The following is a 23139-nucleotide window of genomic DNA, read 5'->3' as shown; positions in this document are numbered from 1 at the left end:
TGGACAAGAAGGACAGTTCTTTTCCATAGGAAGGAAAGCCCCAGGTCTTGGCTCATTTCTGGTTTGATTGCCTGGATTCTGTTTGGTTTTGTTGTAGCTTTGTTTCCTTTTCTGTGCCTGCAGTGTCCAGTCAGGAGCAGAGTGACTCTTGCCAAGGAACTTTGTGGTGCTGTTGCTTAATATTAAATCTGGTTTTTGCTGATCCCTTGCTGGGGATTTTTTCAGTGCTCTCAAGCCCTCATTGGTAACAGGGTGAAGGAGCCCTGGGCCAGGCTCTAGCCCTGGGGGACACGGGGACGCTGCCAGGGGGTTCCTGTCCCCCTGTCCCACCCCCCACAGCCCCAGCCCCCGTCCCCGTGTCAGGCTCTGGGGTCGATCTCGTGGAACATCCTCTGGGGGAGGCTGCGGCGCCGGGGGCGGGGGGACCCGGGGGGACAGGGGACCCCGCTGTGCACGAGCAGCGTTGGACTTCTCTGGGGGAACTGGGAGGGGGGGCTGGGGTGGAGTGACCTCCTCAGTGACCTCACACAGCCCCTGTGATGTCACACAGCCCCTGTGATGTCACAGAGCCAACTCTGAGATGTCACCCTGTGATGTCATACACCTGCTCTGTGATGTCACAGAAGACTGTGAGATGTCACAATGTCACCCTGCAATGTCACTATTTGTTCTTTGGTGTTACAGCCTGCTCTATGACATTACACAGCCACCCGGTGATGTCACAACCCACTCTCTGTCGTCACAGAGCCACCCTCTATGATGGCAGGATCTGCTCTATTGCCTTATACCCTTCTCTATGATGTCACAGCCTGCCCTGTGATGTCACAACCCCCTCAGTGATGTCACAAAACCCTCCCTGTGATGTCATACTGCCACTCTGTAATGTCACAGCACACACTTTGACCTCACTGCCTGCTCTATGATGTCATACAGCCATGCCATGATGTCACAGCCTGCTCTGTGATGTCACACAGTCCCCTCTGTCATGCCATAGCTGCTTGATGACCTCACACAACACACTCTGTGATGTCATAGCCCAATCTGTGACCTCACACAACCCACTCTGTGCAGTCACACAGCCCCTCTCTGACATCACAGCTGCTCTGTGCCTCCGTGACACAGCCACAGAGCTGCTGCTGTGACACAGCCCCCTCTGGGACACCCCACAGCCCCTGCCAGTGCTGAGCCCCTGTGAGCTCTGTCTGTGCCCTGCTCGTGTCCCTGGGATGCCCTGGCAGTGCCCCAGCCCTGCTGGGCTGTGCACAGGAGCTGCTCCTGGCCAGAGCTGTCTCTCTGCAGCGCTGCCCTTGCCAGGAGCTGCCTCGGGGCCAGGAGCCCGGCCCAGCTCAGCAGCACAGACACAGCACCAGGACTTTAATGACCTCTGGGGCTTTGGTGCTGTTTGCATCAGACCCAGTCCCTCAGAGTGTGCTCAAAGAACTTCTCAAGAACTCAAAAAGTCGGATTCAAATTCCAAATTTCTTTAACTGTTAATGGGTTCCACTCAAGGAAACAATTCATATCAAAGTGTCCCCAGGCCCCAGGCAGAGCAGAACCCTGGAGGCACTGATGACAGGTGGGGACAAACAAGGCAAAGGTGTCTCTGGTGCTGAGCAAACCTGAATGTGTCTCAGGAATGCAAAGGGCCAAGGCTGAGCCCCAGCCCCTGGCAAGGCAGATCCTGTCCCTCCCTCCTTGCTCAGGGCTCTTCCCGGGATGGGCACTGCCATGTGGGGATGTGCCATGCCAAGGGCAGGACCATGGGGCGGCCCCTGCCCGGCTGCTGAGCAGAGACAAGGAGGCCATGAGGCCCCAGGGCTGCAAGGGTCACTTGTCCCCTCGTGGCCTCAGGCCCAGGGCCAGCAGCCATGGCCAAAGGGCTGCACAGGTTGGCTCTGTCAGGGCCTTGCAGCTGCTGCACATCCCTGTGCCCTCTGCAGCCCAGACTGTCCTGCGGTGTCCCTGCCCTGGCCTCTGTCCCTGCAGGCTGTCGTCATCCCCCGGCTGCCCCACCTCGCTGGCCCCTTCCTTTGCTGACAGCTCTGCCTCCTGCCTGCCCCTGCCTGGCCACACAAAGCCTTGGGCTGCTCCAGGCTCCTTCTGGGGACGTGTTGCACCACAGCCCTGACCTGGGAGGGAAATTCCTCTCCTCTTGTGTCCAGTCTAGGTGGGATGGCCCTGGCAGAAAGGTCTCCTTGGATTCCAGCAGATCCAGGCTCTGACCGAGGCTCTGTTCCTCTCTCTTCCAGCCCTTCAAGCCCTGAGTGAAAACAACAGCCCCTCCTGCAGAAGCATATTTGTTCAGGTGATGTTGGAGGGAAGAGCTGCAGAACTACTTTCATCTGCTGGCTCAGAAGAACCAGTGTCTCTTTAAGACCTGCAGATCCCTTGGAAGGTGAGACCACCTGGAGACCAGAGGAGACCAGGTGGAGCTCCAGGCACAGCTGATGACTGGCACAGCTGAGCCTGTGGGAAGCTCCCATAGCTCCTGCCTTCTCCCTCCCTGTTGACAGCTCCCTCCCTGCAGCCCTCAGACCCTGCCCATCCCCTTTCTTCCCTCCCAGCTCATCCCTTTGCTTCGCCTTCCATTAATGAACACTTTGGCTTCTTCGCTTTACCTGCATCTCTGTGGAGCTGAAGCGATGCAAATCCGGGGCCCTGGGACACACAGGCCCCTGCTGCCGTTCTCTTCCACGCCGTGTTTTGTGCACACACTCAGAGGAACGAGGGCAGATCAGGCTGGGAAGGACCCTGTGCTGAAGGTCCAGTTCCACAACACTGTGGAGTTACAGATCTTGCTGAGCACCCTGGAGCCCCTGGATTTTGGAAGAGCCAAGCTGAGGATGCTCTGAACCCAGCTGTGAGGGATTCCATGGCAAGCATGCACGGAGGGCAAAGGAGCTTGGAATGCTGCAAGTTTTCAAGAATAGCTTCCTGAAAGCACAGCAGTGCTCCATCCCTGCACAGGATCAGGAAGAGGGCAGAACCAGAGACCATCTGGGCTTAACAGAGAGCTTTGGTGTGCCTAAGAGCAGCTGAAGCAGCAGCACGGTGCCCGAGACTCAGACATGTGACCGTGCCAGTGCCCGGAGCGCTGTCAGACAGTGCTGGGATCCTGGGTGTGGTTCTGGTCCCCACAACCGAGGAATGGCAGCCCCAGCCTCAGACCCAGTCAGAAAGCCAACCAAGGGAGACAAGAGGGAGGGCACCCTTCCAGTTTCTCTTGGGCATGGCCACAAAACAACCCCTGCTGCTTCTTCCTCCCCCTGTGTTTGGGATGTGCTGGTGGCAGAGCCAGCCAGGTTGTGCTCTGCGTTCCAAAGCCTGTTGAGACCAGGCATGAAAAGTGCTGCATGCACAGCGGAGAGTCCTGGAAGGTGCTGGCAAGAGCGTCCTGCGGGAACAGGGCTCTGGGCTCTGGGCTCTGGCTGGAACAGCCTGGTTTTGCTGCAGTGACCACAGGCAGGAGTTGAGGCAGGTGAAGAGGCAGCGTGAGCTTGTGTTTGTAGAGGGCCTGGGGCTGCCCCTCTGAACCTCCACCTGGAAACACACTTGGGAGAATATGAGCTACAGCTGGAGTGCCTGTCCTGAAAGGACCTGAAGTCATTCAGCCTTGCCAGCTTTTCTTAAGAGTGTGTTGATGTTCCCCAGGACAGCTACACATTTGGGGAAATGCCTTTGGAGGAAAGGGGCTTGCTTCTCAAGGAAGGTGCTTCCCAGGGAGCGCCCAGCGAGGCAGGTGCAAGGGTCCCCCTTTGGCTCTCTGTGGTCCTTTCACTGCCTGAGGCCCGTTGCACTTGGCAGAGGGGCAGGGCAAGGGAGAAGGCTGTGAAGAGCAGGTTTGGCATCTGCCTGGACCTGTGGAGACCAACCCAAGCACCTGCAGCAGGGTGTGTTCCCCCCTTTGGACAGAGGCGTGAGCAGGAGCGTCTCTGTCCAGCCGTGAGCCCCAGAGCTCTCTCTGAGAGCTGTGAATTAAAAGGCCTTTACACACACACTTTTCACCTCTTCCCTGTCTGCTGTGTTTCAACTCTTGGCAATGTGCATGTGGCTCTTGCTTGGTGGAAGCTGCTGTGGCCCAGGGCCAGCACAGAGCTGGGCTGGGTGGGCCAGGCAGCGTGGAGAGTCTTGGCTGATCTTGGTGTGTCCCTGGCCTCAGAAAAGGCTGGGAAGGTTTGCCTCCCAAGGCGTCCTGCTCATTGGCTCTCCCTGTGCACCCTGGAGAGAACAAGGTAGGCATTTCTGGCAGCTGGGCATCAGCAGGCCTGAAAGTGGGGGTGTGTTGTGGAGTGAGCCCAGCTGAGATACCCTGAGAGGAGCCCAGTGCTCCTTGCTCCCCTGTGCTGACACGTGAGTGTTTGTCTGGTTTTGGGATGGCCCTGGCTGTGTGAGGGGTGCTACGTGGACACGAGACAGCCGGTCCTGTCCCGCTGGGTCCCAGCAGTGCCTCACAGCAGTCCTGCATCCACGTCAGGATGCTGGCCAAGAGAGGTCCTGGAAGCTGAGGCAGCTGATTTTAAGCTTGTGCAGGTGCCTGCAGGCCAAGGCCAACGGTGTTCCCTCAGGATACAGCAGTCCTGAGGGGTCTCCCTCATTCAAACAAATCAGCAGACAAATGCATTGTCAGCCAAAAGCCCTTTTATTGACCTGGCAGGAGGGCAGGGGTCTGCACCCCACTAAAGTGTTTCTCTGCCACATATAAATTTCAGTGGGTTGATGTAGGAGTTGTATCAAACATACCATCCATCTTTACGCTGAGGTGATTCCATAGGCAGGCGGTTGGAAATACATTGTGTCAGATTCCCATACTTGAAGCTGATGTCCAGGCCCTGGCCAGGAGCGGTCTCGATGCCCCAAAGCAGCACAAAGTCTTCCTCAGGGCTTCCCTGCACAGGGCTGATTCCACACTTGCCCTTAGTTCTTCTGGTAGACTGTGTCTAAAGCTTTTTGTCAGGTCACTCTCATGTCAAGTTAGGCCATCAGGTTTTTGTTATGCTAACTGCTGCTAAGTACTTAGGCATGTCTGTGCTAATTACTTGTTTACTCATGTGAATTGCTTGTGCTCACTTATGTCAAACCAAGGCCTTGTTCCATCCCCAAAGGTGCCTGAGGCCACCCGCTCCTTGTGGCACCAGTTGCTTTCCTGTGGAATGTTCTCCCTCCCCGAGGGTAAAGAGGGAGCTGCAGAAAGAGCTTGCCAGGCTGCTCTCCATCCTTTCCCAGCACTCCTGGTGAAGTGGAGAAGTCCGAGCTGAGCGCAAAGGTGCAAATGGAGCAGCCATGCACAGGAAGGCTCGGTGGGAAGGATGATCCAGGATCCATAGGCCTGGCAGCCTGAGCGTGCTCCAGGGGAAGGCCTTGGAGCAGATCCTCCTGAGTGCCATCCCACGGCACCTGCAGGGAACCAGGGCGTCTGCTGGAGGGTGGGAAAGCTCTGCGGAGGGACGGGGACAGCTGGGGCTCCTGGCGGGGTGTTGAGGGCTTCTGTGCGGGAGTTTGGGGGGCTTGGTGCTGGTGGGGTGTCGGAGAAGGAGTTGTCTGGAAGGTGAGAGGTCTAGGCTGGAATTTGAGTCAGTTTGAAGCAGCATCTGTGCTTTGGCACAGCTTTGGTTAGGGAGGCCAGAAGGAATATCTGTGACTTTTCCCCTTCATGGTCCTGATTCTCCTGCAGGGAACAAGAGGGGAGAGCTGTACTTTACTGGCCACTCAGATCTCTGTACCAGGGGGAGGATTAGCCCTTTTGCCATCTACTCATTTCTTTGGGCTACTATTGTACCACTGAGTGGACTCTCATTTCTTGAGAGCTTTTATTTCTTTAGAGAATTAGGATATGATCATCCCTTCCTAGAAAACCAAAGAATGGCCCTTGTTTTTTCCCTTTTTTGTGTAGTGTTATGTTCTGTAAAGTGACCCTCAGTGGACGAGGTTAAGGCAAATGAGTTGCTGCTTTGAGATGGGAAGCAAAATTCCAAATCTTCACCTCCTCAGGCCATCCCAATTAATTTGGGAAGTTTGCAACTTTTTGGAACTACTTGAGTTGAGCAATGGGAAGTAAGGCTTTCCTGAACTGATGAGTCTTACTTGCCAGATTCTTCTGTGCCCTCGCCACTAAGGTGTTTTTGTGCTGTAAGAAATTACTTCAATGAGAAAATAATTTCAGCATGGAGTAAGAGCTTCTGACAGAGAACAAGTGTTGCCAGCGTTGCTGCAGGTGCTCCTGCCAACAGCCCCTGCAGGCAGGAGCGCAGCCCCCAATGCACGTGGGCTTTGGCTCCCTCTGGCACAGGAGCCCCCCACGGGCACAGGTCTCTGGGGCAGGAGACGGGCACCGGTGCTGCCAGGGCTCGGGGGGTGGCAGGTCTGCTTGGGCAGGGACCCTGCCACACCTGCTGATGTCAGCGCTCTCCGGGACCCAGGGGTCAGAGCAGCATTCCTGCCCTGGCCCACACGTTCCTTGTCTGTGTCACACCCGCGGGTTTAGGATGGCCACCAGCCAGGACGTGTCCCAAGGAGGCCGTGCCAGCTTCTGTGAAGGTCCCGTGCCCTTCCCAGCGCGGCTGCGTCGGCAGCCCTGGGGGCTCCTTCTGCTGCCCTGAGCCCGCAAGCAGGGCAGTGTTTGCTGATGGTTTGAGCCGTTCCTAAAGATCCTGTCGGGCTGTCTTAGACACTTGGGGTGAGGGATTCCTTCCAACCTGATCCACTTTGGGTGGGCTGGGGGCGGCCCCAGGGCAGGGGGCAGTGTGTGCAGGGGCCCTTTGTGACACGGGGCAGCACGGTCACCGTGGCATGGAACGGGACAGCGTGTCCAAGGGCCCTTTGTGACACGGGGTGACATAGGAGCTGGCGGTGACAAGACCACGCCACAGTGCTCGGAGCACGCGACGGGACAGGACGGGACAGAGCGGTGCCGTGAGGAGCCCCCGCACAGCGCACTCGTTCGTGTCTGACCCGGAGCTTTTCCGAGGCGTTACTCCTGCAGGTGACCTCGAGGCCTGACCACAGGACTTGGTGACCCGTGGCCTTCCCGAGGCTTCTTTCCTGCAGGTGTCCACGAGGGCAGACCTTGGGACTTGCTGCCCTGAAGGCATCTCCCATCCCTGCCACCGGTGCTCTTGAGGCCAGACCACAATCCTTGACAGGAGTCTCCTGTCCTTGTGGCAGGAGCCCTCGAGACCAGAGTGCAGGACTTGCTGTCCTGTAGCCTTCCTGAGGCTTCTCTCTTGAAGGTGCCTTCCAGGCACGACTGCAGGCCTTGCTGACTCGGAGCTTTTCCGAGGCATCTCTCCTGCAAGTAGCCACAAATCCAATCACTGACATGGAGCAGAGACCCCCGAGAGTGCCCCAGCTGTCCTGGGTGGAGGAAGAGGAAGAAGGCCCTGGAGCTGGCCCTGCACAGGAGACTGAAGAGGTGGTGCAGTTCAAGCCTCAGCAGGAGGGTGAGTGGCAGAGCTGGGCTGCTGGGCTGGTGGCTGCAGCCAGCTTGACCACATCCCATCCCATGGCATCCCATCCAATCCCAGCCCATCCCAGCCCATCCCCTGGGCACTTGCCCATGGACAGGACGGAATAGGGGCCAGGCAGACACCCCACAGCCGTGCTCCATCCCCTGGGGCATTCCAGGGCTGTCCCTGCGTGGGGAGCACAGGGCTGGGCTGTGTTCTCCGGCCTCTCCCGCAGCCCCTTCAGGCTGCGCTTGCTCTTTGCCAGGTGCATCTGTGCACCACACACAAGAGCAGGAACACACCCATGGCCTATTCCACAGAAGAGCGCAGGTACCTGCAGCCATCCCCAGCTGGGCTGGGCCTGCTGTCACCGCTCAGCCGAGCACCGCGCTTGGAGCATTCCGTGGAACATCCCTGGCTTCCTGCCCTTCTCCTACAGCTGGTTTGCAAATTCATCAAGAGGATTCGGGAGGAAGAGACCAGCACCACAGGCACAGGGCTCAGAGCATATTCGCACATCTTCAAAACCAAGACCTGTGCTGCCCTGCTGGATATGCTCGTAGAGGAGGGGTTTTCCAATCCAAAGCAAGTAAGCAGCCTGTGGCCAGGATTTCATCCTCCCAGGAATTGCTTGGCCTCCCAAGCCATGCCTACTGGTCACTGGAAGCCTTTGAGGCCATGGCAGTGTGGTGGCAAGGGAAGCACTTCTCCGGGGAAGCTGGGGACATTCCTCCCTCTGGCAGCTTTCCAAGTCTCCCCGTGCCTTCTCCAGGTGCCTGCCATGGTGAGGTACATCCACCAGTGGCTCATGGCCAGTCAGTTTGCTGAGCACAGGCTGAACAGGGCCCTGCTGGATCTCACCAAAGAACAGCCTGCTTATGTAGTAATGTGTCCTGGTTTTGGGCAAATTTGGGAGAAAACCTTCAGAAGGAGCCCCCAGAAAGCAAACCCCCACGGGCCCTTGCTCACCTGGCTCGGGAAGAATTTCCCCAGAGAGTAGTGGAAACAACCTTTTTATTGAGCAGGCAAAGCATTCCCAAGCACAAAAAATGAACAACACCAGATGACAAAAAGTCTTTCTATGCTCTGAAGAGGTGACAAATTCAGAAAGTCTCTCCTGGGAGTGGTTGCCCAGTTATCGGTCTCCGGCACTGGGGATGGCTGCTGCAGGTCACAAAATGCTGGCTCTCGGTGTTTCTTGGTGTTTCCCAGGTCCCAATCCTGAGCAGGTTCAAATGGTATTCAGGAAAGGGAAAGAAAAAAAACAGTCCAGGGAAAAAACTGGACTGCCTAGCTAAACTAACTAATAAGCAAAAGCAAGGGCAAAAGCAAAAAGCAGGAGCAAGAGCAAAGTGAAAGCAAGCAAGCCAGCAAGCAAGCCAGCAAGCAAGCAAGAAAGCAAGCAAGCCCTAACCTCTCCTAGACACAGACTCTGGGGAGAGATGAGCCGGCTGGTAACAAGACAAAACAAACCTTCACTTTTCGGAGCCAGTCCTGAAAGCACAGAACATAGCATCAAGCATAAACAGAACACATGATTGGGGATGCAAGCACCATAACGTCACCCTAGGACATTCCACCCCTTATCTCTGAATCATCAACATAACTACCAAACATCATGTAAAAACTTCATCAAGTAAAAACTTCCATCTTTCACTTACTCAGACACATTTCCTTCCATCTCACTTGCTCAAACCTTTGACACACATTTCCTTCTATATCACTTGCACAAACCTTCAACACTTACACATTTCCTTCTATATCACTTGCACAAACCTTCGACACACATTTCCTTCTGTCTCATGTCTGTGTGGTTTAACGCAAAGACAGTGGCAGTAACATCCAGCAAACAGTGATATTTGCGTATGAGATCTCCCTGAGGTACACATCCTGTTCTTCCATATTTCTGCATTATTCACCATGTACAACCTGGTCCCTGAGCAAAGACAATCCCACAAATGGGTTTGTCTGTACTCGAGGCAGAATTGATCCACACTGTCTTCCCTAACAAACCTCTGATATGTGTCACTGGGATTTTATCTACCTGGATCGGAACAGCATATAAAAAGGAGCAGTTCCAAACATATGGCACATGATGCCAATCAGCCTCCTGATGAGCCTGTAACATTTCTTGCTCAACAGTGACATTGCAGTGGTGGCCACCAGGCCGGCTTGCCAAGGGAGGCTTCTGGCCGTGCCCTGCAAGCAGCTGCTGCTGCCAAGGCGCCTTTGGTGCCTCAGGCTCTCCCTGGCACAGCTCCCAGCACAGCACTCTGCCCTTGTGCCTGAGGCCTTCCCTGTGCTGGGGCTGGCCTGGGGCTTTTCCTGCAGCTGGACCTGCCCTGCTCCTGGCACAGGAAAGGCAGTTCCTGCTGGAGCAGGAGGCTCTGCCTGCGGTGGGCTCAAACCACTCCAGCAAGGCCCTGGTGACGTCAAAATTGCTTCCTAGAGCAGAATAGTCTATAATTGGTATAGCTCCTATATTGAGGAGTAAATAACTATTTTTTAAATTTTATTCTGTGTTGTAAATGGACCGTTTTATCTAATAATGATCAGAATCAATCATAGCTGTATTTATACAGATTTATATGGTAATCCATTGTTAATCGTTTGGGACAAATTGCATTAAGTTTCAATTCCACCTGTCCAATCTGCAGGGTCAGGATGGGATCCAGCCGCTGCCAGTCTCTTCTATTAGAAGGAATTCTAGAAGTCTGGGGGTCCTGCAGGGGTTTGAGGATCTATGGTGGCTGTTGGGGGTCATTTCTCCACCTCATGACTCAGCAGGAGTTTCTCCAGTAAGGAAATAAAGCTTTTGCCTGAAGCTCCCACTCTGCCCATGACAGGAACCCCTGTGAGTGCCCGTGACATCCCGGCTCTTTGGCAGCCTGGGGACTCCTGGGATGTCACTGTGGAGCCCCCGTGAGTGCCTGTGACAGATCAGTGCCTTTGCAGCCAAATGACCCCTGGGATGTCACCATGGGATGGCTGTGACTGCCTCTGACCACACGGCTCTTTACCATCCCCAGAAACCCCTGGGAGGTCTCCATGGAGCCCCTGTCTCTGCCTGTGACATTCCAGCTCTTGAGGATCCTGGAGATTCTTGGAAAGTCCACATGGAACCCCTCTGAGTGCCTGTGACAAATCTGATCCTTAGCAGGCAACCATCACCAGGAAGCCCTGTTGCTATGGTCAGTTTCCATGGCAACCATCACGAGCCCCTGTTGCTATGGTCAGTTTCCCTGGCAACCATCACCACCCCCTGTTGCTATACTCTGTTTCCATGGCAACCATCACCAGCCCCTGTTGCTATACTCTGTTTCCATGGCAACCATCACCAGCCCCTGTTGCTATGGTCAGTCCTTGGGCAGCTCCATGGAGACCCCATGCCTGGGGTGGTTGCCATGGACACCAGCTCAGGCCTGGAGCCAGAGCCCGTTGCCATGGCAACCATTGGCAGTCCCATCCCCAGGGCCATGGGATCCCAGAACCACAGAACTGGCTGAGCTGGGAGGGACCCATCAGGATCCTCGAGTCCAACTGCTGGCCCTGCACAGGACACCCCAACAATGCCAGCCTGGGCCTGGCAGCGGTGTCCAAACGCTGCTGGAGCTCAGAGAGCCCTGGAGCTGTGACCCTTCCCTGGGGAGCCTGGGCAGTGCCCCAGCAGCCCCTGGGCAAAAACCTTTTCCTGAGATCCAACCTCAGCCTGCCCTGACTCAGCTGCTGCCCTCCTGCCTCCAATGGAAAGCACAAAAGGCAAAGATCCCGGGCTGGGAGGAGAACAATTTACTGGGAACAGCAACGAGACAAGGAACAAACAGAACCAGAAATAATACTGATAACAGAAGGGATAAGAAAAATTATTTACAGGGAAAACTACATCACAACTGACTGGCTCTTCCTGGCCATGTATTTCCTCCTGCCTGGAAAGGACACCCTTCTCCTCAGGGACACAAAGAGAGAGAGAGAGTCCCTTTCCTGTCCTGCCCCTGGCAATGACCTGTGGTGGGAGTGAATGTAATGACAGGGCCATGGCCAGACCCTCATGTTCTTTGATCCCACACCATGTCATTGGCAGGGGCAGGAAAAGGGAAAGATCTCTTCCCAGCATGGATCACAGGGAACATGGATCACCAGAGCTCTTCCCAACATGGGTTCTCCCATGGGGGATGAAGCTGGAGCAGTGCATGAAGCTCTTCCTGCAGCTAGGGCATTTGCAGGGCTTCCCTTACTGGTGCCTCCGTTGGTGTCTGGTCAAGTGAGAGCTCCTGGAGAAGTTCTTCCCACACTGAGGACACTTGTAGGGCCTCTCCCTGGTGTGGATGTGCTGGTGCCTGATGAGATGGGAGTTTTGCTTGAAGCCCTTCCTGCAGTGGGGGCAGCGGAAGGGCCTCTCCCCAGTGTGAATCCGCTGGTGCTTGAGAAGAATGGATCTGGTCTGAAAGCTCTTCTGACAGTTGGGACATTCGTAGGGCCTCTCCCCAGTGTGGATCATTTGGTGGATGATCAGTTGGGACTTCTGGCTGAAGCCCTTCCCACATTCCCCACATTTGTATGGCCTTTCTCCAGTGTGGATCCCCTGGTGGCTGATCAAGTGGGACCTTCGGCTGAAGCTCTTCCCACATTCCCCACACTCGTAGGGCCTTTCCCCAGTGTGGATCCTCTGGTGGCGGATCAAGTGGGACCTTAAGCTAAAGCTCTTCCCACATTCCCCACACTCGTAGGGCCTCTCCCCACTGTGGATGTGTTGGTGGATGACAAGGGCAGAGCTGCAGCTGAAGCCCTTCCCACATTCCCCACATTTGTATGGCCTTTCCCCGGTGTGGATCCTCTGGTGGCGGATCAAGTGGGACCTTAGGCTGAAACTCTTCCCACATTGCCCACAATCGTAGGGCCTCTCCCCAATGTGGATGCGTTCATGGATGATGAGGTTGGATCTGTAGCTGAAGCCCTTCCCACACTCCCCACACTCATAGGGCCATTCCCCGGTGTGGATCATCTGGTGGCAGATCAGGCTGTTGCTCTTCCTGAAGCTCTTCCCACACTGCAAGCACTTGTAGGGCTTCTCCCCATCCTGAAGCTTATCATGGACCACCAGCTCCAAGATCTGGCTGAAGCTCTGTCCACCTTTCTGGCACAGGGTGGGTCTTTCCTCCTCAGAGCACCCTGGGCTGGGTTTGCAGCCCCTCCTCCTGTGGGATCTCCAGGGCTTTTCCTCCCCATTGGATTCCTGCGTCATGGAGCTGCTCAAAACGGCCTCTGCCGGGAGGTTCTGCCGTGGGGATTTGTCCTTCCTGGTCTCCATCCTCAGCTCCTTGTCTGGGGGAGGAAGGACAAGGAGAGGATGGGATTTGCCTCCGTGCCATAGGGAAGGGGAAGGAGATCCCCCCAGTGCGTCCCCGGCAGGACGGCGTTGGCAGAGAGGTTGTCCTGTAGTCTGGGGCTGTGCTGTGCTGGGAGATAGAGCAGGAGAGAGGGCGAAAGGGGCAGTGACTTCCTCCTCACCTGCCTGGGTTTCCAGGGGCTCCTTCCCCTTCCTCGTAGCCTTCTCCTCCATTTTGCAATGGTTTGGAGAAGGAAAATTCTGTTTTGGGAGGAAAACAAGGGATGAGCACAATGAGTTTTGTACTGGTTTGAAGGCAAACCAGGAGGAGAGTCTAAGCCAGAATTACAATTTAATTAAAAAAAAAAATCAATATCAAGGCAATGATACAGAAACACTGGCTTAATCTGACAGAGTCAGGATTTAACCTGACACCCCGTTGGTCAGGTGGTAGCCGTCTGATGAAATGGAGGCTCCAGCCCTGTTGGAGTGATGATCGTGATTCTGTCAAAGCAGTGATCCAGCAGAAGGGATCACCTGATGGGTCTTGCTCTGAAGGTCCAGTGGTGGTTATGGGGCTATTGTCCTCTGGGAATCCAGTAGGCAAGGTGGTCCTGGTGTTGCAAGGGTGAGATTATATCCAGGTAGGAATGCTTGGTTCCTCCCCCTGGGCGGAACATCCCACAATGGGATGATGTAATTTTATCAGTCCTGCAGTGGCACTCAATGGCCCATTAACAGAAGACAGCCCCTGGAGGGCGTTATCAGGGCTGAGTCATGGAAGAGATAAAGAACACTGCCCCACCTGTTTATCACAGTTTATGAAGATGGTGACTGAAAACATACTTTGGGTTACATCTTACATTGCACCCTGAAACAGTGGGTCAATCCCTGCTCGGGGTGGGGGGTGAACACCACCCCCTTTCCAAACTGGCTCAGGTGTAAAACCTCCACCCTGGGAAGGCCACGCACACAGGGGACAATGTCACACTTGCCTCACCTCAGGGGAGGTCTCTGTCCCTGTCACTCCCTTGCTCTCCCCCCTTTTCTCTTTCTTTCCATCTCTCTCTCTACCTCGTATTTACTGTTCAATAAAATCCACTTGGGATTTGGTCTCGTTAGCATCTTAATTGGGGCAGAGGCATCTCTCTAACAATTTTATTAACCAGATTGAGACATTATTTTGGTGCAGTGAGTTCAGGGCACTGTTGTCTGACCCCGAGTGCCTTTGACAAGAGCATGGTTCCCTCCTCTCAGGAGGTTCTGGCTCTTTCTGGAGGAACTCTTGGACACCTGGCGGCAGCTTCTTCTGTGTGACTTTTGGGAGAACTTATGAGGAAAATGGCTGTTGTGGGTGGCCAGTGTAAAGAAAATATTTTGTTGTCCTTCCTAGAAAAGTTTGTTAAAATCACTGGAGGAAAGGGAGCAAATGATACCAGCAAGACTGATAAGGATCATTCACCACAAGGTGAGGAACACAAGGCTGCCAAAAGTCCTAGTGATTTATTAAAGAAATATGGATATTCATGTAGTACTGATATCCAACTGTGACGGACAGAAACTATCTAACAATTTAAAGTAAGAATGTGTATGTTTATTATGATGCCAGGCAGCGTGCGGGATAGCTCCCAAATACACACTGCGCCTTTCAAATGATTAGAGAGTCCTTTTATCCATACAAGTATTGAATACCCAAAATGCAAATACATATTCATAATTTTGGTGCATCCCATTCCTCACTTTGTATACTAATCATTTCAAAAGCTATTAAGCATGTGTAGTTTGTTCCTTGAAAAAGGTAGGTGGTCCCTTTCATGGGGAGGGGTCCCAAAATGAGGAAGTAAATGAAGTCTTCCTCATTCTGACCTTTCTACCTTTTCAATGCAAATAGGACAAATGAACCTTGGTAGAGCTCCCATTCCCTGTCTTCAATTTGTTTCAGAACAGAGGAGGCCCACAACTGTCTTATGTTCCTAAAAGCTATTTGTCAGTTTCTATATTCTTCATTATAAACCCAGCTAACTAAACATTGTGTTGACAAGCAATCAATTATTTGTTAACTACTAACTCTTAACTTCATCAAGGCCTACTCATTTGTTTTAATTAACTCTAGTAAGGCTTATCTCTAACTAAAATCTTAGCTCCTCTAAAATCTCTAAATCCCTTAAAGTTTATGTTTCACTAGAAGAAACCCAGCTCAAGTAGCTAAATTCCCAAATAACTCCCAAATTCACAGGCTTGTGGGCTTTGCCAAATGTGAGAATAATTTTTTTCTTCATCCCTGTCACCATTGTGACAGCTACACAGAGCTTTCCCTTCCTTTTAATAATCTGTATTGGGCCAAATTTTCACTTTTATCAGAACCTGCCAGCAGCAGAGCTGAAGCTGTGCAGGAAACGATGAAATTTGGAATTGCCACATTATTGCTACTATTGTCAGTTTATTCATGTTTGGGATTTGTTTGCGTTTCCATCACAAGTGACATGTGGGAAGAGCAAATATTCCTCAAGGCATTTTATGTAGGGTGAAGTTTGATTTCTGCCGAGTTTGTTTTGTCCAGTGCCCAGGGGATGCTTGAGGTGTCTCTGTGCCTCTTGTCCTGGCAGATGCTTGGGAGGGGCTTGGGGGGTTGTCCCTGTCCCTGTCACCCCAGGCCATTCCCCAAGGGGTGTCCCTGTCCCTCTCACCGCAGGCCATTCCCCAGGGGGTCTCCATCTCTCCATCGTTCTCACCTCAGGGAATGCCTGGGAGAGTCTCCCTACCTCTCACCCCTGTGCCAGGGGAGTGCTCAAGGGAGTCTCTCTCCCTCTCAGCCCAGGGGGTGCTCGGGAGTTGAAACAGGGTATTTTACAGGGTAAATTTAACAGGGTAGAAATCCATGTGTATTTAGGTGAAATGTGCTGCTTTGAATCATTAGTAGCTTGCCAGCCTAGGTAAAATACGCTGTTTAGTCTGCTAGCTCTGCTGCTGAAACATGGATGAAAAATCGATCCCCACAAATCCCGTACGGAGCTGTAGAGACTGTGTGTTTATTGCCGTGCTGGACGCATGTGGGGATCGTTCCCCTTCAAAGGACATGCACGCCCCTGTGTAAGAGACGGTCCCAAGTTCCCCTCATTTTTGCCTCACGTTTGCCACAATGGCAGAGACTGAGATCCTGGAAACCCCGATCGGAGTTCTGGCTTGGAGAGGTGGATGATTATTTTTGCAGGTGTATTTGCTGTGCCACCACGGACCACTGCTTTGAGCAGGGCCTGGCAAAGAGTGGCTTGTTGTACGTGCTTACACCTGCTTCACAATACCTGCTCAACCCATGAATTTTCCCACCTCTTGGCCAAATGAACTTTCTGGGGTAACTCTGGTGATCTCCCACGGAAGACCCCTCATCTGCCTCATGACCACTGTGACGGACAGAGATTGAAGCCCCTCCCAAAGACTGAGACTCAGACCCCTACCACAGGGAGGAGGGCTGGCCTGATCAATGTGAGATGTTTGCCCAGGTGTGGTCGATGGACCAAGAAGACAATGGCTCTCGCTCACTGCTGATAACATGACCTGTTCCCCTTTGGTGGCTTCAATGGACATTCATTGTCTTCTCCCCACCCCCCCCTTCCACAGAGGACTATAAAAGACCCCTGAGATAACCAAGATTTTGAGATTCTCCCTGATGTGACACGGCTCTTTGGGAGCCACTGCAGGAGCAGCACCCTGGGAGCCTCGGGAATGCCCCTCTGGGATCCACAGCAACACTCCCAGGGGCTGAAATTCCAGTTTCCAGCCAGGAAAAGATGTTCCTGCCCTTGAAGGCAAAGCTCTTAACAAGGAGCCAGAAGCCAAGTGGAGCAAGATCCTACAGTGACATTTCACTGCCAGCCTTCATAACTTCACCCATAGTTGTTGTAGCTCATGGATTAGGAATGAAATCAGGGCAGGGTCTTTGGTGGGAGCTGCCCTGGATCAAGGGAGACACTGAGAGAGACACAGAGCAGGCAAAGAGAGGCAGGAGAGAAAAGAGGACACAAACACTGAGAAGGTGGCACTCTGAAAACAGAACTGCAACTGACTGAAAAGGAATGGGATGGAAAGAAATAATTTTGTGACTTGTATTTCCAATCAAAATACAATTTCCTCCCTTTCTCACAAATCTCCTCCCGCTGTCATTCAGCAGGGCTGTCAGAACATTCTTCATTCTGAATGGATGTTCCACGCAGCAGTCACAAAGAAACAGGGAATAGGGACTTTCCTGCTCGTGGGGAGTTTGACATCCTCAGCTGAGGAGAGTAGAAGGCACCAGAAGGAAAGGACAGCTGGGCTTCACCCTTCCTCAGGAAAGAGGCAGGGGAAAAATCTCTCGTCATGTCTGCAGCTGCTCCCACAGGGATGTGAAGGCTGATCCCCGAGCCCCAAAGGTCACATTCAGGGCTGCCCTCAGGGAATGCTCGCCTGGTATTGAGGGGCAGCGTGGGAGCACCTGGATCTTGGAGAACCCAGCTGCCCCCCATGTTTGGAGGTGCCTGAGGAGGGCTGGGACGATTCCAGGGACATCCTGCAGTGACATCCCCCCTGTCCCGCTCTGCGTGCGCTCAGTCCCAAACCTGACCCTGATCCTGGTCTCAATCTCACTCCACGTTTAGACACCCTCACAGTTCTGTATTTAATCTCATCCCAGAGCCAGACTTATCTAGCCTCAGACCCAATCCCAACCCCAGCCCTAAAGCCAATCCCATGTCTAACCTTAACCCCAATCCCAGCTCTAATCCAAATATCGGTCCCAACTTCAACCCCAGCCCCAATTCCACCCTCTTCCTAAATCCTCATCCCAAATCAAATCCCAGGTTCAGCCTTTCTGGGCATTTGGGGGTGTCTCTGTCTCTCTGACCCCGATGACATTTGGGCAGGGTCACACCAGGGCTGAGATGGGCAGAGATCCCCCCGCCACCCCAGGGATGAGAAGGTCGGAGAGCCCCCCCGCCCTGAGCACCCTCAGCGGTGAGAGGGACACAGAGCCCCTGGTCCCCAGCCCTGCACAAGCATTCCCTGAGGCCAGTGGGATGGAGACCCCCCGAGCATCCCCCAGGGCAAGGGGACAAAGACCCCTGACAATTCCCTGGACTGAGAGGGACAGAGACTGCCCTGAGCAACTCCTGGCACAGGGTGAGAGGGAGGGAGACCCCCCAGGCATTCCATGGGGTGAGAGTGATGGAGACCCCTAGGGAATGGCCTGGGGTGACAGGGACAGGGACACCCCCTGGGGAATGGCCTGAGGTGAGAGAGGGACACCCCCTGGTGAATGGCTTTGGGTGACAGGGACAGACCCTGTGGAATGGCCTGGGGTAAAAGGGACAGGGACAACTCCCCCAAGCCCCTCCCAAGCATCCCCCAGGGTGAGAGGCACAGACTGCCCTCAAGCTTCCCCTGGGCACCGGACAAAATAATCTCAGCAGAAATCAAACTTTGCATAAAATACTTTGATGAATATTTGGTATTCCCACAAGTCACTTGTGATGGAAATGCAAACAAATCCCAAACATGAACAAACTGACAATAGAAGCAATTCTGTGGCAATTCCAAATTTCATCGTTTCCTGCACAGCTCCAGCTCAGCTACTGGCAGGTTCAGATAAAAGAAAAGTGGAAATTTGCCCCAATACAGATTATTAAAAGGAAGGGAAAGCTCAGACTACCTTTCACAAAGGTGACAGGGACAAAAAGAAAAATGATTCTCACATTTGGCTGTTGTAGATGCAGGTGAACCCAATAGGAAGAATGAAGATGTCTAACTCCAGTTCACAAGGCTGAATGATTTCTTTATTATAATTATGCTATAATACATTAATATACTATATAAAAGAGGATACTATACGTACATGCGACTTTCTCTAACTATGATATCTAACTAACTCACAACTCATGACCCTCTCTGGAGAGTCCAGACACAGGTGGATCTGATTATCCATTGGCCCAAACAATCCACCGTGATCCAACAAAGCATTCACTCCAGATAAGAAATTCTCCAAACACATTCCACAAGAGAAAAACAAGGAGCAGAAACAGAAATTATTTTCTCTTTCATTTCTCTCTGTGCACCTTTATAAAAATCCTGAGAGAGAGAAAAATGTACTTGCCACATTTGGCAAAGCCCCCAGGCCTGTGAATTTGGGACTTATTAGGGAATTTAGATACTTGAGCTGGGCTTCTGGTAAGACTTCGTGCAGCCTTGTGTTCCTCCCCTTGTGGTGAATGACCCTTGTCAGTCTTGCTGGTATCATTTGGTCCCTTTCCTCCAGTGATTTTAACAAACTTTTCAAGGAAGGACAACAAAATATTTTCTTTACACTGGCCACCCACAACAGCCATTTTCCTCATAAGTTCTCCCAAAAGTCACACTGAAGAAGCTGCATTGAAGTTTCCAAGAGTTCCTCCAGAAAGAGCCAGAACCTCCTGAGAGGAGGGAACCATGCTCTTGTCAAAGGCACTTGGGGTCAGACATCAGTGCCCTGAACTCACTGCACCAAAATAATATCTCAATCTGGTTAATAAAATTGTTAGAGAGATGCCTCTGCCCCAATTAAGGTGCTAATGAGACCAAATCCAAAGTGGATTTTATTGAACAGTAAATGTGAGGTAGAGAGAGAGATGGAAAGAAAGAGAAAAGGGGGGAGAGCAAGGGAGTGACCGGGACAGAGACCTCCCCTGAGGTGGGGCAAGTGTGACATTGTCCCCTGTGTGTGTGGCCTTCCCAGGGTGGGGGTTTTAGACCTGAGCCAGTTTGGGAAAGGGGGGTGGTGTTCACCCCCCACCCCAAGCAGGGATTGCCTCACTGTTTCAGGGTGCAATGTAAGATGTAACCCAAAGTATGTTTTCAGTAACCATCTTCATAAACTGTGATAAACAGGTGGGGCAGTGTTCTTTATCTCTTCCATGACTCAGCCCTGATAACGCCCTCCAGGGGCTATCTTCTGTTAATGGGCCATTGAGTGCCACTGCAGGACTGATAAAATTACATCATCCCATTGTGGGATGTTCCGCCCAGGGGGAGGAACCAAGCATTCCTACCTGGATATAATCTCACCCTTGCAACACCAGGACCACCTTGCCTACTGGATTCCCAGAAGACAATAGCCCCATAACCACCACTGGACCTTCAGAGCAAGACCCATCAGGTGATCCCTTCTGCAGGATCACTGCTTTGACAGAATCACGTTCATCACTCCAACAGGAGTGCAGCCACCATTTCATCAGACAGCTACCACCACCCTGACCAACGGGGTGTCAGGTTAAATCCTGACTCTGTCAGATTAAGCCAGTGTTTCTGTATCATTGCCTTGATATTGATTTTTTTTGTATTAAATTGTAATTCTGGCTTAGACTCTCCTCCTGGTTTGCCTTCAAACCAGTACAAGGCTCAATGTGCTCATCCCTTGTTTTCCTCCCAAAACAGAATTTTCCTTCTCCAAACCATTGCGAAATGGAGGAGAAGGCTGCGAGGAAGGGGAAGGAGCCCCTGGAAACCCAGGCAGGTGAGGAGGAAGTCACTGCCCCTTTCCCCCTCTCTCCTGCTCCATCTCTCAGCCCAGCACGGCCCCCAACTACAGGACAACCTCTCTGCCAACGCCGTCCTGCCGGGGATGCACTGGGGGGATCTCCTTCCCCCTCCCTAGGGCACAGAGGCAAATCCCAACCTCTCCTTGTCCTTCCTCCCCCAGACAAGGAGCTGAAGATGGAGACCAGGAAGGACAAATCCCCATGGCAGAACCTCGTGTCAGAGGCTGCTTTGAGCGGCTCCATGGCGCAGGAATCCAATGGGGAGGAAAAGCCCTGGAGACCCCGCAGGAGGAGGAGCTGGAAACCCAGCTCAGGGTGCTCTGAGGAGGAAAGACCCACCCTGTGCCAGGAAGGTGGGCAGAGCTCCTGCCAGAGCTCGGAGCTGGTGGGCCATCAGCAGCTTCATGATGGGGAGAAGCCCTACAAGTGCTTGGAGTGTGGGAAGAGCTTCAGGAAGAGCAACAACCTGATGTGCCACCAGATGATCCACACCGGGGAATGGCCCTATGAGTGTGGGGAGTGTGGGAAGGGCTTCAGCTACAGATCCAACCTCATCATCCACCAACTCATCCACACTGGGGAGAGGCCCTACGATTGTGGGGAATGTGGGAAGAGTTTCAGCCTAAGGTCCCACTTGATCCGCCACCAGAGGATCCACACTGGGGAGAGGCCTTACGAGTGTGGGGAATGTGGGAAGAGCTTTAGCCGAAGGTCCCACTTGATCAGCCACCAGAGGATCCACACTGGAGAAAGGCCATACAAATGTGGGGAATGTGGGAAGAGCTTCAGCCAGAGGTCCCACTTGATCAGCCACCAGAGGATCCACACTGGAGAAAGGCCATACAAATGTGGGGAATGTGGGAAGGGCTTCAGCCAGAAGTCCCAACTGATCATCCACCAAATGATCCACACTGGGGAGAGGCCCTACGAATGTCCCAACTGTCAGAAGAGCTTTCAGACCAGATCCATTCTTCTCAAGCACCAGCGGATTCACACCGGGGAGAGGCCCTTCCGCTGCCTCCACTGCAGGAAGGGCTTCAAGCAAAACTCCCATCTCATCAGGCACCAGCACATCCACACCAGGGAGAGGCCCTACACGTGTCCCCAGTGTGGGAAGAACTTCTCCAGGAGCTCTCACTTGACCAGACACCAACGGAGACACCAGCAAGGGAAGCCCTGCAAATGCCCTAGCTCCAGGAAGAGCTTTGTGCACTGCTCCAGCTCCATCCCCCATGGGAGAACGCATGTTGGGAAGAGCTCTGGTGATCCATGTTCCCTGTGATCCATGCTGGGAAGAGATCTTTTCCTGCCCCTGCCAATGACATGGTGTGGGATCAAAGAACATGAGGGTCTGGCCATGGCCCTGTCATTACATGCACTCCCACCTCAGGTCATTTCCAGGGGCAGGAAAGGGACTCTCTCAGTCCCCGAGGAGAAGGGTGTCCTTTCCAGACAAAAGGAAATACATGGCCAGGAAGAGCCAGTCAGTTGTGATGTAGTTTTTCCTGTAAATAGTTTTTCTTATCCCTTCTGTTATCAGTATTATTTCTGGTCCTGTTTGTTCCTTGTCTCGTTGCTGTTCCCAGTAAATTGTTCTCCTCCCAGCCCAGGATCTTTGCCTTTTGTGCTTTCCATGGGAGGCGGGAGGGCAGCGAGGGGCAGTGCGGTTTTAGCAGGAGCAGGAAATTGGGGAATCCCACTCCTGAACCCCAGCCCTTGGAAACTGAGCACCCCAGCTGGTCCCAGCCCTGGTGGCCATGGCAACAGCCTTGGGAGCGGGTCCCTGGCTGGGGCTGTGGGAACCTCTTCACTCTGGTGCCCAGGGACAGGACTGGAGGGAACGGCTGCAGCTGAGACGGGGCAGGCTGAGGTTTGATCTCAGGAAAAGGTTTTTGCCCAGGGGCTGCTGGGGCACTGCCCAGGCTCCCCAGGGAAGGGTCACAGCTCCAGGGCTCTCTGAGCTCCAGCAGTGTTTGGACACCGCTGCCAGGCCCAGGCTGGCATTGTTGGGGTGTCCTGTGCAGGGCCAGCAGTTGGACTCGAGGATCCTGATGGGTCCCTCCCAGCTCAGCCAGTTCTGTGGTTCTGGGATCCCATGGCCCTGGGGATGGGACTGCCAATGGTTGCCATGGCAACGGGCTCTGGCTCCAGGCCTGAGCTGGTGTCCATGGCAACCACCCCTGGCATGGGGTCTCCATGGAGCTGCCCTGGGACAGACCATAGCAACAAGGGCTGGTGATGGTTGCCATGGAAACAGAGTATAGCAACAGGGGCTGGTGATGGTTGCCATGGAAACTGACCATAGCAACAGGGGTTCCTGGTGATGGTTGCCATGGAAACTGACCACAGCAACAGGGATTCCTGGTGATGGTTGCCTGCTAAGGATCAGATTTGTCACAGCCACTCAGAGGGGTTCCATGGGGACTTTCCAAGAGTCTCTAGGCTGCTCAAGAGCTGGAATGTCACAGGCAGAGACGGGGGCTCCATGGAAACCTCCCAGGGGTTTCTGGGGATGGTAAAGATCCAGATGGTCACAGGTAGTCACAGCCATCCCATGGTGACATCCCAGGGGTCATTTGGCTGCAAAGGCACCGATCTGTTACAGGCACTCAGGGGGCCTCCACGGTGACATCCCAGGAGTCCCCAGGCTGCCAAAGAGCCGGGATGTCACGGGCACTCACAGGGATTCCTGTCATGGGCAGAGTGGGAGCTTCAGGCAAAAGCTTTATTTCCTTACTGGAGAAACTCCTGCTGAGTCATGAGGTGGAGAAATGACCCACAACAGCCACCATGGATCCTGAAACCCCTGCAGGACCCCCAGACTTCT

At 53.5% G+C, this 23139-nt stretch overlaps 2 protein-coding genes across 2 annotated transcripts in view; one reads left to right on the top strand and one right to left on the bottom strand.

Annotated features, from left to right (window-relative positions):
• The window catches only part of LOC137467193 (zinc finger protein 850-like), a 528258-nt gene that overhangs the window by 64112 nt on the left and 441007 nt on the right, over window positions 1-23139 (top strand). Inside the window, exon 3 of the mRNA XM_068178734.1 lies at window positions 20686-21490. Coding sequence (XP_068034835.1) covers window positions 20686-21490 — 805 coding nt within the window. The remainder of the gene's footprint in view (window positions 1-20685; window positions 21491-23139) is intronic.
• The window catches only part of LOC137467192 (zinc finger protein 271-like), a 443780-nt gene continuing 432066 nt past the window's right edge, over window positions 11426-23139 (bottom strand). Inside the window, exons 6-7 of the mRNA XM_068178731.1 lie at window positions 11921-12510; window positions 11426-11836 (exon numbers count right to left, since the gene is read on the bottom strand). Of these exons, the coding sequence (XP_068034832.1) occupies window positions 11674-11836; window positions 11921-12510 (753 nt within the window). The 3' untranslated portion in view covers window positions 11426-11673. The remainder of the gene's footprint in view (window positions 11837-11920; window positions 12511-23139) is intronic.

The sequence above is a fragment of the Anomalospiza imberbis genome, unplaced genomic scaffold, assembly GCF_031753505.1.
Source record: "Anomalospiza imberbis isolate Cuckoo-Finch-1a 21T00152 unplaced genomic scaffold, ASM3175350v1 scaffold_53, whole genome shotgun sequence".
NCBI classification, from domain to species: domain Eukaryota; kingdom Metazoa; phylum Chordata; class Aves; order Passeriformes; family Viduidae; genus Anomalospiza; species Anomalospiza imberbis.
The sequence above is the reverse complement of the archived record's forward strand: the minus strand, read 5'-3'. Positions and strand labels throughout refer to the sequence as shown.